Here is a 15,173-nt window from a genome sequence, read left to right on the forward strand (position 1 = left end):
TAAATGCTCACATTTGAAATAAGCTGGATTCACCTGATATTTCTGTCATGCATTACAATGCTAAAGATAGCTACTTCATAACAAATTTAATTTCAACCCAGTGTGCACTGCACAGAAGTTAACGTGGACATGACATTATCTCAATAGTTTAATTTAATAGCACAAAATTAGTAAAAAAAAAAAAAAAAATTTTTTTAAAAAATCACATTTTTGTGATTAGAGCCTTACATTCCACCATTAAAAAAATTTTTTAAAATCTTTCTCCATGCTCTCCCACTCACCTCCTGCTCCCTGATACCTCCTCTGGGGCTTGCCTTCCTCCCCTCCCAGTGAGGCACCCACAACCAGGACAAGGGAGCCATTAAAGGGCTGGTTTGTGTCTGACTAGTGGTGCAGAGCGCCATGTGAAAAGCTTAATTTTAAATGTCCAGGGGGATTAAACCTTGCAGGAGGGAAGCAGTACGCTTGTGTGTGTGTATTATCAGGAATTTGAGCATGTGTGACTGGCCTCGGCCCTCAGTTAAAGACATATGATTTCAATTAAGGCTCACAACCTTTTTCTCTTCCTCGACCCATCCCCCTCTCGTGTGTCTACCACTTTCTAACTTTCTAATATATAGTTGGGACAGGAGGTAAAACCTCTATCATCTCCCATTCAGTTTCTTATTAATCACAGTAACTTTTAATAGCAGTAACAAATAGCAGAACCCAGCAGTGTTCTATCTTTATGCTTTCTTTACTTTTTTGGCACATATGCTCTTACATGGCCAGCCTTCCTGAAGCATTAGCCATGCTTGGTTACCACTGAAAAACAGGTCAGTAAAATCAGATGGCGGCCTAAATTTATGAGCATACAGCGATAGATGATATTGGTTCTTACAAATAGTTACTGCTATTGGTTCCTTATCTGCATTCTGTGTTCCTGTGATTTCTCTTCCTCTTAGACAAGAGGAATGTAGTCAAGCCTTAGGAGAAAGTGTGGCTACTCTCAAGAGAGAAAAATTTCATTCAGTAAATGTATTTTGTTGAGGTCTAAAGATGAAGAAGAAAGTTGCGCATATTAATTTTTAAGTGTTATGACTAGATTTGAAAAGCAAGAATGGAGAATGAGCAGAACTTGGGCGATTAGGCATTCAGAAGATTAATGCAGCTATCACTTTAAGGCAAAATCTCCATTAAACCTCTAGTACACCTTTGAAATAGAAGAATAAATCGCTGTAATGGAGAAGTTGGCTTAAATCTGATATTTGTAATAAAAAGAAAATCAAGGCACTATACTTTTAGAGCAACATGAAAGCACTAAAAGGTTCTGAATGTTACCAAACTGGCATTTTTATAAGGCAAGTCCCAGATGTGCAGCCTTATAAATCTACCATCCATCCAAAGGAAATATCTGTGGAACAGACGTGCACAACCAGAGAGGAAAGAGTGTTATGAGGAGAACAAAAAACGACAAAAGGAATGGCTGGAGTATGTGGTTCAGTTGCCTTTAAAGCAAAAGGAAGCAGACCATATCATACAGGGTGTTAGGGTGAAAATGGGTAAATCTGTACTTGCTTCTGACAAGAGAGAAATCTAACTAAACAAGACTTTTTAAGAACTTTGGCATTGGTTTTACTCATTTCTTTTCACCGCGGAAATGCTATGACCCATGTGGGACTGGTTTTAAGTTTCTGATCCCCTTTTTCACTGAGATAGTATTCTCTTGGAAATTATACATCTTAGCTTGATACTGAGCTGGACAAAACCAGCTTATTTTACATCCACACATTTGCATGATGTTAAGAGTTTCGGGCATCTGTTAAGATGTCTCCTGGGCACCTCCCTTTGGAGTTTTTCTGGGCACACCCAACTGGGAGGAGACCCCAGGGTAGAGTCACAACCTGCTAGAGAGATTATATATATCTCATCTGTCTTATTTATTAATGTTTGGAATGGATTATACACACCTTCTGGCCTATTACTAGGCGTGCTGTGCTTAATTTGAAGATAATTATAGGGGTGGCGATGGCCGACAATGGGTCTTTAATGGGCTGATACCATTTGAAGAAGGTGATTCTTTTAATCTCCAGTATTGCTATTTTGTGTCAAAATGCAATGCACGAAGCACGCACCATGCAACTCGACTGCTGATCATTTCTGATAATTAAAAGATATTTGCTAACTCCATATTCACATTTTTTCGGGACATTAGATCTGCCGACTTTGACTCAGTTGGCTTTATCAGAATTTGCAGTCGTACTTCCCAAAACCTGTTACGTTCTCAGATGTGAAAAATCAGTTGAGTATTTCTTGTCCTTAGGCCAGAGGGTGTTTTGTGCTGCACAGATTACTTATCTGTGACAAGATTGATATTTGAAGTCAGTTAAAAAAAATATATCATTCTGATAGAAAAGATAATATTATACATTAACATGTGGTTACCTGTCCCTCGCATCTCACTTGTACACATTAGTGTCATAACTGTAATGCCTTTACTGTCATTCTACTGCAGGGGCATGTAACGTAATACACTCTCAGGGATTTTCCTTTACGTGTTTTGTTTGGTTTATTTTAATTTCCTGAATCACCTACATGAATGAGCTTGCTTGTTGAAAGTTATTGTTCTGATTTTTATCTACAGATTTAGCCCCTGAATAAATATGAGAAATTAATAATGAGTGCTAAAAAAAACATGTAGCAACAGTGACTTCTGAAGAACTTCACCCTTGTAGCGCTTGGTATGTTCTTAAGGAACAGTAAGTTCTCAAAGGGTTGAAATGAAAAGGAAGCCGGCAGTAAATCATTGTATTGGAAATTAAAAAGAAAACCTGTCAAAGTGGAAGGAGGGAAGGGATTCGAGCAGCCGTGTGATACTGTAAACCATTAAACAATATTTACAGTCATCGAAACCAGTGTTATGACTATATTTTTAGCCGACCTCTCTTGCCATACTGTAAATAGAACTAAGAACTGAGTGTAAGTACTGCAAATAGTACATTTATTTCCAAGGGAGTCTTTATTTTTGTCAGAAATACAGAACCTTTGGAGAAAGTGTGTTACTGTACCCCCGCACCCCCATTCCTTTTGGATGACGATGGGGCTTGCAGCACTGTACATTTCTGATTGGTTGAGTGTCAACAAGGGTTTATCTATATCATGGTCATTCCTCAGATGACCTTGTAAAAATGGTTTGCTCACCATAAGTTTAGCCTTTTTTGTGTTTTGAAATCCCTTTGCTTTCAGTTGACTGTTTACCAGCAGCCACATTATTTAAGTAATAAAGTATGGTAAAGAGCACAAGTGTAGGACTCTTCTCCATGCTTACTTGCACTGTCGCCTGTCTGTTGACAGTCATCTCTACCTACTGGATTGGACTGGTCTACGGTTAAGGTTAGGGTTAGGATTTGAGCACTTCAAAAATGATGTGGAGTTTGCCTCCTCTTCGCAGTTTTTTAGACCACTGTGGATAGACAGACAACCTACGATCTGAAGGAACCTTTTAGTTTGAGCTAAGGCGAATGAGGGTAACTTTGATTAAATTCCCATGAAGTCCCCCATCTGTACAAACAGGGCTAAAGATAACGACTGGAATCTGGTTTGGCTATTCCACTCAGTGGTAAGAATCAGGCTTCGGCTTGTCTCGTTTGCTTGGAGAGAGAGCCACAGAGAACTGGGTGTTTCTGACATCCTGACCAAAGACGGTTTGGCTCTCGGTTTCTAAGAGTGCTGAATCTCCTGTCTGCTTGTCTCAACTTTACCATGAATGGCTATCTGCTAGCACTTTGCCCAGAGAGTTACTGTGAGAGTTATATTTGTCTTTATTGTCCATGGTTGTTGGGAGAGTCAGATGAGATGTTTTAAATTTCTTGAAAGTCATCAGTCTTGACTGCAGGAGAGAATGACGAAGTGTTTTCCCAAGACCAGGATGTGGGGTTGTTGGTGTCGAAGAGGCGCTATGAAGTAGTAATTAAAAACTCTGTGTGTGTGTGTGTGTGTGTGTGTGTGTGGTCCAGGCGAGGGCAGAGAACAGGATGACATCCAGCAGGACCCTTCTGTTGAAATGACAGGTGTCCTGTCTGCAGAGGCGGTGAACCTCCACCACCTGTGGCTAAGGCCCTTTAAACTAGCCCAGACATAGCCACACATACACTTGCACACATGCACGCACTCAAACTCATTCTAGTGTCTCACAGTCAACAACAATCTGACTGTCTCCCTTACTGGTGCTTACTGCGTCTGCGTCGTGCGTCGCACTCGACGACGCAGACTGGGACATGTTCAGAAACAGCTCCGACGATGATGTCAACGTGTTTACGGAAGCGGTTGTGGGATTCATCGGGAAACTAGCGGATGATACCGTGGAGACAAAGACTATCACAACGTTTCCCAACCAGAAGCCGTGGGTGGATAAAACCATCCGCGACGCTCTGAGATCCCGCACAGCTGCCTACAACACGGGACTCACGACGGGGGACATGGACCTGTACAAAGCCGCGTCATATAACGTGCGGAAGGCGGTGAAAGAGGCGAAGCAGCGCTACGGGAGGAAACTAGAGTCACAACTCCAACAGAGTGACTCTAGGAGCCTGTGGCGGGGACTAAGGACAATAACGGATTATAAAGCACCAACAACCGGTATGACGAACACGGCCGTGACTCTGGCAGATGAGCTGAACACTTTCTATGCTCGCTTCGAGGCTGCAGCTAAGGACTCCAACGATGCTAGTGCTAGCGGCGCTAACGGCTGCAGACAGGAAGATACTGCCAGCACCGGAAACGTGCTCGTCATCTCCGAGCATGAAGTAAGGAGAGCCTTCAAGAGAGTGAACACCAGGAAAGCAGCAGGACCAGACGGCATCCCAGGTCGTATCCTCAGAGCCTGCGCATACCAGCTAGCTCCTGTGTTCACTGAGATATTCAACATCTCTTTATCTCAGTCGGTGATCCCCACATGCTTCAAAGAGTCCATCATTGTTCCTGTCCCAAAGAAACCCCACCCTGCTTCTCTCAATGACTATCGCCCTGTAGCCCTCACCTCAGTAGTGATGAAGTGCTTTGAACGCCTGGTCAGAGACTTCATCATTTCTTCACTACCAGACACACTGGACCCACTACAGTTCGCTTACCGTCCAAATCGTTCCACAGACGATGCCATCTCTCATCTCCTCCACACATCACTTACTCACTTGGACACTAGAAGGGGGAATTATGTTAAAATGCTCTTCATAGACTACAGCTCTGCATTTAATACCATAATTCCCTCCACACTCACCACCAAGCTGGAGCATCTGGGACTCAGCTCATCTATGTGTCAGTGGATCTCCAACTTCCTAACTGGCAGACCACAGGCAGTAAGGATGGGCGGACATGTCTCAGCCTCCACCATTCTCAGCACTGGAGCCCCCCAGGGGTGTGTTCTGAGCCCCCTGCTGTACTCCTTGTACACATATGACTGTGTGGCCACTACCAGCTCCACCACCATCATCAAGTTTGCTGACGACACCGTCGTGGTGGGCCTGATCTCTGACAACAACGAGACGCCCTACCTGAAGGAGATTAGGAATCTGGAGAACTGGTGCCAGAGGAACAACCTCCTTCTAAACGTCAGTAAGACAAAGGAGTTGATAGTGGACTTCAGCACTAAGCAGGAGAGGAACTACCAGACCCCCGTCATCAACGAGTGCCCAGTGGAGAGAGTGGACAGCTTCAAATACCTCGGAGTTCACATCACGCAGGACCTGTCATGGTCCTGTCACATCAACACCGTGGTGAAAAAGGCCTGTCAGCGTCTCTACCACCTCAGACGCTTGAGAGACTTCCGACTGCCCCCCAAGGTGCTCAGGAACTTTTACTCCTGCACCATAGAGAGCATCCTGACGGGAAACATCTTAACCTGGTTCGGGAACAGCACCATGCAGGACAGACGAGCTCTACAGAGGGTTGTGCGTTCAGCTGAGCGCACCATCCGCTCCGAGCTCCCTGACCTGCACTCAATCTACAGCAGGCGGTGCTGGACCAAGGCCAGGAAGATCGTGAAGGACCTCAGCCATCCCAACAACGGACTGTTCTCTCTGTTGAGGTCAGGAAAGAGATTCCGCTCCCTGAAGACCAACACAGAGAGACTGAGGAGGAGCTTCTTCCCGCAGGCGATACGGTCTCTCAATCACACCACCACACAGTACTGACCCACACATATAGTTCTTACACACACACTGGACATTCTGGACATTTGTTTACACTTCATCACTTTAAGCATATTTGCACTGCACAAGACACTGTATAATGTGGATTGCAGCTGCTGTTATTGTGTGTATATATATTTATATTTCTCTTACATTCTTATAAATGTCTATACTTTGTATTTTGTTGTACAGTTATCTTATTTTCAACTTTAATTTATATATTTTATCTTATTCTTTCCCAGTTAAATTTACCCTTCATTCTTTTTGTGTTGTACAGTTATCTCATTCTTAACTTAATTTTTTTATATTTTATTTTATTCCTTCCTGGTTAAATTTACCCTTTTTTATTTTCATATTTATTTATTTCCTATCTTATTCATAGCCTTTTCTTTTTCTTTAGGTCACGAGCAGTTGTCCAAGCATTTCACTACATATCATACTGTGTATGACTGTGTATGTGACAAATAAAAAAAAATTTGAATTTGAATTGAATTTACTGCTGCTTAACTTGTAAACAAGTCATTTTATTCTTAGCTGAAATGTGTATAGTCTAAATTCATGGGTATGCGTGGGCCTCGTCTTTAGTAATTCAAGCTTGCTATTTAGCTCTCATATTCAAAGCACTAAAACACCATGAGAAGTGGTGACATCATTGCAAATGTTGAAATAAAACCTTATCTGTAAAGTTCACTGTCTGATACGGATGAGCCAAGCTGGCAGTGGGCGTTATCACTGAAGCGTGCTGATAAACACAGAGTTGTCTCACTGTTGTCAGTGTTGTGTTGGTGCAAATTCATGATAAGGGCGTTGACCCAGCCATAAACACATTTACTGCGCATACAGTGGTGTAATTGTAGATTGTAATTGTCTCTGCATCTGCCCTGCATTAGTCCGGCACATTCTTCCAAACACGTTGAACACAGAAATTATATGGCAAGAGTCTAGAAAGTCTGCTGCAGCATGTCAGAAAAATAATAATTTAATCTTCTGCAGTATCTCAGCTCTGTCATCAACCATGAAGGTTTCATCTCACAGAAGTAGCCAAAAAGCAGTACTTAAAATACACAAGTTAATCTGTTTTGACAGAAACATCTGCAGGAAATCTAATGCGAGCTCCTTCTTAATAAGCCTTGGTATTAAACAGGGAACAACACAAATGAAGTGGAAAAAGTTTTTCATTTAAACCTCATTGCTGCAAAGCCTCATTCGCAAACAACTGTTCATTTTCTCTCTGACGACTTGTGGTTTTCTAGTCAGGACACCACCGGGTTTGTTTTCTCTTTCATGTTCTCTTTTTATTCTCATTTCCTGAACCAGAACATAATGTTGTATGAGCTATAATAGCTCATTATCCTTTTTCCTTCCTTATTACATTAGCAATTCTCCCTTAATGTAGGAAACTTACCAAAGAATCAAAGTTTCTCTGTAACTGCATACATTTTCAACCATAAAATTGTGATGTTTTCCTGTGATGCTGGCATCTGCTCTTCCTGTTTGGTAAACGTGTCTCCTCTTTTCTTTCCTTGGTTTTAGAATTTTCGTCCGATCACCAGCGGATATGCCAGTTACACCCGTAAACCTTCATATACCGCTGAACCCCAGTCACCTCAGGTTCCTCAGCCCGCTAACCTGAATAACGGACACTCCAGACCCAACAACGGACACAGCTATGGGTATGGCAATGGAACCGGGCACTCTCAGTACAACAACCCTGCAGGACTATATGCTCACAATGGAAGCAATGGGGACAGATCACTGCCAAGCAAGATGGGAGGTCTCAGCATCAGTGCCACACACAGGTGAGACAACAATACCGTGTGCTTTCCAGGACTGTAAATCATAAGCATCCAGCCACACCTTACTTGCACTTTTGACAGGATAATCTACAGTTACTGTAGCGCTTCTTATTTTCAAATATTTACCCTCCTCTTTAAAATAAATGCAGAAGCAACACCAGTTTTTATTCTGAATGTTCTAAAATCCAATAAGTATAAGTAAATAAGTATAAAAAATCTTCAAATTTAGTTTAAAGTCTATTATTATAATGCAACAACATTTTCTTTTACTTATCTTGTGCACTTATCCCAAGTTTCTGGTTACTTCGCTAGCTAGAAATCCAATTTGTTGTTGTGTTTACCTTAACAACAAAAAAGAAATCAATGAACCACGTGTATATAATAGCTGTTTATATCAGATTCCAAAATATCCCCCTCGTGAGTTTTCATGGACCTTTTTACACACATTATATCTGTGGGAAAATCACACAAGGAAATAGCTTTACCTTTCCCTCCACTGCTCCTAAAAACAATCATCCTATCTATTATTAAAGCCTCACCAGTTTCCTCGCAGGTCCCTGTGCAGACACTTAACACAGAGACACAGAAACAAACACACTCTGGATGTCAACTGCACAGTTAGCCTTGTGGACTGTAAAAGGCATTTGCTGTCTTGTATCCCCTCAAGTGGGCAATAAATGTGCATGTTCAGTCTCCCGGTGAAGATGCTTTTGAGCACTCCTAGACAAAGCCCCCACATACGCACACAAAGTTGCACTCAAGTGTTTTAACACTATCTCTGTTGCCTGCTGTCAGTCAGTTTCTCTTACACACATATTACACAATTCTGTCTGCTCTCGCTTTCTCTCAATCACTCTCACTTTCATGACAGCTCAGGCTTTTTCTCTCAGACACACAGTCAGACTCCTGAAAGGGCATCTGGAGACAGACTTGTATTTAAGCGTGTCTGGACTTGCACACATCTGTCAGCAGTCCTAGTCATCTTCCAGAAGTTAGAATGTTTAAACTTTTCCAAATGACGGGAAGCACTGGGAATAATTTGATAGATGACATAAGGAACAGAAGTATAATACAAAGCTGTTTTTATTAAGACTTCATGCCTTGAGACAGAAATACAAAAAAATGATGCACCGATGCGCTCTATCTATGCAGTTTTAATTAGAAAAGAAAAATACTGTAGTTCTTTCTTACTCTTTCTCCTTACCTCATATGGCTACAGCCATCTGAAACTTTGAGTTTCTTTTATTCCTCCCTTGGTCCCAAAACACATTTTGACATCACAAAAATATGAAGTGGCTATATTTGACATCTGCTTAAAAACAAAAATAGATTTTCCCAGGATTCACAACTTTATCCTTTAGGGAATAGTTATTGTTTTGTTTTTGTTTTTTTATCCTCGTATTCAGAACATGGAATCTCCATATCTGTAAAGTTAAGCCAAAGCAGTAGTGGCCTGGGGAAAATCAAGAAAAATGCTACTTCTCACTTCATTTGTCACCTCAATAAACAGCAATCAGTTATTTCAGCTTGTTTTTCTTTATCATATTGTACATTCTCTTCTGATGTTGCATTCCGAAAAAAAAAATTATTAGGGTATAATTTCATTATTGGATAACTTATAAATAAATTATAAGTGTGTAGTATCCTTGTTTTTTTCATCCGATTCCTTACCTCACTCATTATGTTTGGTTTCAAAGAGAAATCATGATAATACGCCAAGCAGAGGGCTTCAAAACAAAAGCCAACAAAACAGTAGGTGACGTCATGGTGGTGATGTCCTATTTTTATGTATAGTCTACAGTCTTGGTGGATCACTAAAATAAATTTATGTTTCATGTCTTGTCACGGTTGAATTTAAAATGAGTTATACTGAATATTGGTTTCATTGAATCTTTCAGCCCAGAGCCTCCAGTACAGTCTCCTGTGAGCCGTAACGGATTTGACACGGAGTCAGACGTCTACAAGATGCTGCAGGACTATGAGGAACCTGTCTCAGAACCCAAACAGTCTGGCTCCTTCAAATACCTCCAGGGAATCCTGGAGGCTGAGGATGGAGGTATGGATTCATGTGTTTGCATATTTGTGTGTCTGCTTATCATGTGTGTAAAAATTAGGCATAAAAAAGCATGTGAGTGTTCACTCACTGAACCTTTTAAACTTTATTTGGAGAGATCGCCCATTGCTGCTAAAGATTCTTGTTGACATTATTGCACCAATTAACTTTATTGTGAAAGTAAAGTCATTTTATCTTGCTGATTAACCAGTTTGCCCACTACATTTCTAAAAATAGCCCAAGCAATTCAGTTAGACTTGTTGTTCAACACTTCAAAGCAAAAAACTATACTTATATATTGCTTTTAAAAGCCTGAAAACGAGTAGATAATTTTATGTTAGAGAAGAAATTAAGCTTTAAAACTGCCAGTTTTAAGTTTGTTTTAAGTTTGTGTATATTTTCTCTATTTATGACAAGCTGTCATGCAAGAAACCAAACAAACAACACTATATTTATACTTTACAGCAATGATAATATCAGCTGTCAGAATAATTGTAATTAATGGTGCCACATACCAAACAGGTATAATGCACAAAGTATCTGCACATCTGCACAAGTATAAATGTAAATGGTGGAAATTTCTGAGTAACTATTTCCTCTAATGCAGATGAGTCTTGTGATTCCAGTTAAAGGGACTTCTTTCACAGGCATTCGTTCACTGACTGTTATGAACTCCTCTGTCTAAGTAGCATAGTTTTCCTTTTATAGAAATACACAGCAAGGTTAGGGGACAGATAGGAAGACATAGGGAGGAAAACAAGATAGAAAGTAAAAAAACCAAAACAAACCCAAGACAAAGGAAGCAGGAGAAAGATTAAGTGCTTTAAAAAGCTTGCATGCAGATTGACAGGGGGAGTTTTTGTAGGGCAATTTACTGCAAAAACAACTTTACAAAGGACAATAAAGTGAGAAATATGGTTTTCCCGTCTGCCTTCTGACCGCCTGGAATTCCAGCTTTTGAGAAGGGAGTCATATGATGCTGACAGCAGCAGGGAAAAGCTAATCCCTGGAACTAAAACCTTCTCTTCACGTTCCATGTTTACTGTTAACGCAGCGCAAGCCTGTTGGTATGTTCAAACACAAATAGCATGGGCCTCAGAGAAAAAGATCTGTCACCAGTGACTAAGGATTTTCTAAACCTCAGATATTAACATTGACACATCTTTAAAAAAATTCCTTTAACCCTAATTACATGTAAAAAAAACACTATATAAACTTCTCCACTGCTATAAAAAGGCTCTAATGAGTAAGTACGTCATCTTTGTAATGCTAATTCTTACTCAAATATCCGTCCCCCATCCAAAGAGGGTATACAAACTGACTATACATATGACTATACCTACTATTACATCAGCTTTTGATATACGCCAGTTATCCAAGATTTGGGAAATTTATTTGTTATCACAGTTAATATATTATTATTATTAGTAGTAGTAGTAGTAGTAGTAGTAGTATTGTTGTTATTGTTTTTGTTATAGTAAATATATATGTACATAAATAAATAATTGTATTTTTTCAGGATCTACAAATCAAAACAGAATTTAAAATGGCAATAAAATGTTAAAATAAAAGACAGTAGACAGGTATTGCAACAAATTAATAAGAAAATTCAGTATGGATGTAGATTTCAATTCATTTGTACCATGAAAATGTCTTCTGTTTGTTTTTGTTTTTTTGTTTTGTGTTTTTCATCAAATGCAAGTCCATGTTTACTAGATAAGATTATATAACTCACAACTGCTGCCTTTAATGTGCAGGGTAAATGATGTTGAGGGCCGTGTTCTAACCACAACAGGATCATTTCCACCTAAGTAGTTTTTGTGCCTGAATTTATACAGGAAGTGTAATCAAATAAGAATGAAAAAGTAAACTAATTAGCAAAACACAAAACTCCTGAATGAGACACAAACCTCTTTTAGCTGGCGGGCAAACTCGTGACTTATTCTTTTGCCAACCCTCCAACCTCCAAATGTGGACGTTTTTAATCTTTAAAAGAAGATTATCTCACCTTAATGCCAGGGCTAGCGCAAAAGGGCACCAAATCCAAAGTAAAACTTATCAGGACAGCAGTATGCACTGGATATTTACTACAAATAAAACACAAAATAGTTTTTTAAAAAATAAAGTCTCTGAACTGGCATTATATAATGTTTAAGAGTTTTAGATAATTTAGAGTAGCATGATTTAAAGGTTTTCTTTCCCTGTAGAATATTCCGTTGTCTGGTTATTGCATCTCAGGATCAGCCTTTGATGTGAGAGCTGACAGGATAATTAACAGCACAGGGGACAATGTAAACTTCTTCTGTGGGGAGACCTGGATCGGAGCCAAACCAGACTGTTTTCATAATTTGTCACTTCTTCTAGCAGTTAAAGCAATAAGATGCTAACAACAGATGAAAGAGGTTGGATGAAAATGCAGATTTTAGGACTGGTGGATTAAAGAGATTAAAGGGACCTCTTTTGTCTGCTGTCATCTGCCTTTCAGCTTGAGTGACTGACAGGTTGATTGACAGACTAAATCCTCGATGAAACAGAGACTCTAAGTTTCATCAAGCTATCTGTGCCTTTGTTGATTCAAAAGCTACCTGTGTCTTTGTTTCTATTCTGTGTTAGAGAATTAAATCCTTCTCTAGATGCTGCTTGTTTCCTTTTCTTTTTTATTGTGAAACAAGTAAAAAAAATACTGAATTTTAGTGAATGTCTTAAATTGCAGGAGTTGGTTCCTTTTTGGAGGCTAAAGCCAGTGTAGAGGTCGTGTTGACTTTTAAGGGCTTTTAAAGTTAAAGCAAACAAAAGTGTCAGTTTACCCAGGATTCCACAGAGTCTTCCATGGTTTGGTTGCAATGTGGATGGAGCGGTGGTGTGACTGTTAAATAGGAAAGTTGGGGTGTTTTAGGAAATACTGCAACAACATTACACTTGAGTACATATCCTGTTTTCCACAAGAGGACATTGTTTTAGCAGCAAGGACACATACAAACACAAAGATGTGAAATGTGGAAAGATAAAAGCAAGGAAAACAGCAACATGAAGAATTAAAGATAAGAACACTCAAATGCTAAGCTGTGCCACAAACCAAAATTCAATCTGCACTGTTGCAGATTGAATTTTATAATTTTCACCTTTACTGCTGATCGTTTGAGGCAAATTTTGAAGGAACACAGACCGGGGAGTGTTTTGTTTCTTTAACAGTTGGAAAAAGAAATAAACACAGTGCCAGTGACCCCTAAAAAATACTCCAGACTCAAATGTTGTTTGTTTAAAGAAATTTCCAAGACGAGTTCAGGCTGTGTCCTTTCTCAGAAAAGACCTCTCAAGAGCACATCAATCAGCAGGACTGTTTTACTTTCAAAGTATAACATTCATCACATTTCTGATTGCCTCTTGGGTTACACCACTAATACTTTTACTTAACATGTGGGATATTTATAGGATCTCTCCAAAATGACCACAGCTGAAAAGGGTAAAATGATGAAAATGAACATAACACTATTTGGGGTCCCAATTAACCAGGCAATGTCAAAAAAAGAGGGGTTGGGGGGGTGAAAGAGAAGCAAAATGCATCTAAAAAAAGAGGGTTTCTAGGTGGCTAAACATGTGATTCTAGCAGTGTGAAGCGATTTCACGGTGATGTGACATGAAAAAAGACGTAATTGATATTTGGTGTTAACAGCCCGTTGTAATTTGTTACGCTTCTGTCAATTGGCTTACATTTAATTATACTTTTTTTTCAACGGTGTGTGGCCCCATATAAAAACAGCAAATCTTTCTAAAACATTTCATCTGATCTTTCTCGTCATATTTTTCTTGGCATTATTTTTGACTGATTATTTTTGATAGAATCCTTCCTTTTAAACATCTTGGATGAAATCAAACCAACACAACACATGTTTCAGGAACAAATCAAGATGTCCTTGAAGAGTTGTAGAAACAGTACCTCTCAGTAGCTGTCGAAAACGACACTGATTCCCATTGCCTTAAATTCTGTGAAGCTTCGCACTCTGCGTTTGACATTGATGGTGGGCACAAGTGTGCCTGTCTGTTTTACAGTGCGTCTGCTTGACATTAGTCACAGATTATAGTGTGAATGTTACATGGGGTGAGATATGTGCTGCAAATGGCCAACTTGTCACTGTCGATCAAACGATACATTCGTGTGTTTGGCAGCAAAATATAGCAGGCCTGTGTGGAATGGCTTTTTTTTTTAGGTAAAGCAAGAGCTGAAAAGCCCCCTTTTGCACTTATTTATGACTGTGGTACAAAAAATGCAATAGCCTTCCCGTTTGTTAGAAAGTCATGGTTCCATTAGAGTGCCTTAATGGGCAATTGAGGCATTCATCCCAGAAATAACATGGTCTGATAATATCATCTCTTAAACACACTATGGAGCAGTCAGAGGCTAACTGACACTGAGGGACAGAAATCACTTTGAGAAAGGTGCCAGATGTACGGTAATTACACTGTGGTTACTGGTAGTCATAGGTGGCCTTTTTGGCTGAATGACCTCTGCTGGCACATCATCAGCAAAGGGAAGTCATGTAGTGGCTGTGCTCTACTGATTTACTCTGCTGCGCTTGGAAGCATTGTACTGACTCCAGATACCCACTATAAAATATCCCCTTTAATGCGTTCCAGTCAGGCATGACTAAATACCTGATTGTCTTAGAATTCACTTCTAATAAGAAATGACAACCATGGGAAGGTAGTAACACGCATCTACCACAGTACCACAATTTAAACAACCTAAAATCTGTTTTAAAAAATCATATCAATACCAATTATGCCAGAGCTGCCCTAAATGACTGTATTGTTGATTAACAAAAAATATTTTTTTATGTTTCTTTACTTATCCACCAGCATGCAAATGCTCTTTGATCAAAATAATATTTTTTTAATGCTAAAATGTAATTATTGTGATTGTCCACGGTTCTTAAAATTCACTGTTTTACAGTATTTACTTGCACTCCTGAACAGGAAAAGTAGTTTTAGTAGTTAAAAATGTTCTTAAATAACTTCTTCACAGTCCATTTTATGTATAAAAACACAAATTCAGTTTGTTACTTGCATAATAAATAAGTCATTTTAAACAATTTTTAACAGTATTTTTAAAAAGATTTGCAAGTTTAGTTTTTTCTATAACAGATGGCTTGATAAATTTGT

General features: G+C 39.5%; 1 protein-coding gene across 1 annotated transcript in view; it reads left to right on the forward strand.

The window, feature by feature from the left end:
- pdlim4 (PDZ and LIM domain 4) overlaps positions 1-15,173 on the forward strand; it is a 46,294-nt gene that overhangs the window by 25,912 nt on the left and 5,209 nt on the right. Inside the window, exons 5-6 of the mRNA XM_006785003.3 lie at positions 7,698-7,963; positions 9,859-10,016. Of these exons, the coding sequence (XP_006785066.1) occupies positions 7,698-7,963; positions 9,859-10,016 (424 nt within the window). The remainder of the gene's footprint in view (positions 1-7,697; positions 7,964-9,858; positions 10,017-15,173) is intronic.

This window comes from Neolamprologus brichardi, chromosome 10 (genome assembly GCF_056152115.1).
Source record: "Neolamprologus brichardi isolate AB-2024 chromosome 10, ASM5615211v1, whole genome shotgun sequence".
In the NCBI taxonomy this organism is placed as follows: domain Eukaryota; kingdom Metazoa; phylum Chordata; class Actinopteri; order Cichliformes; family Cichlidae; genus Neolamprologus; species Neolamprologus brichardi.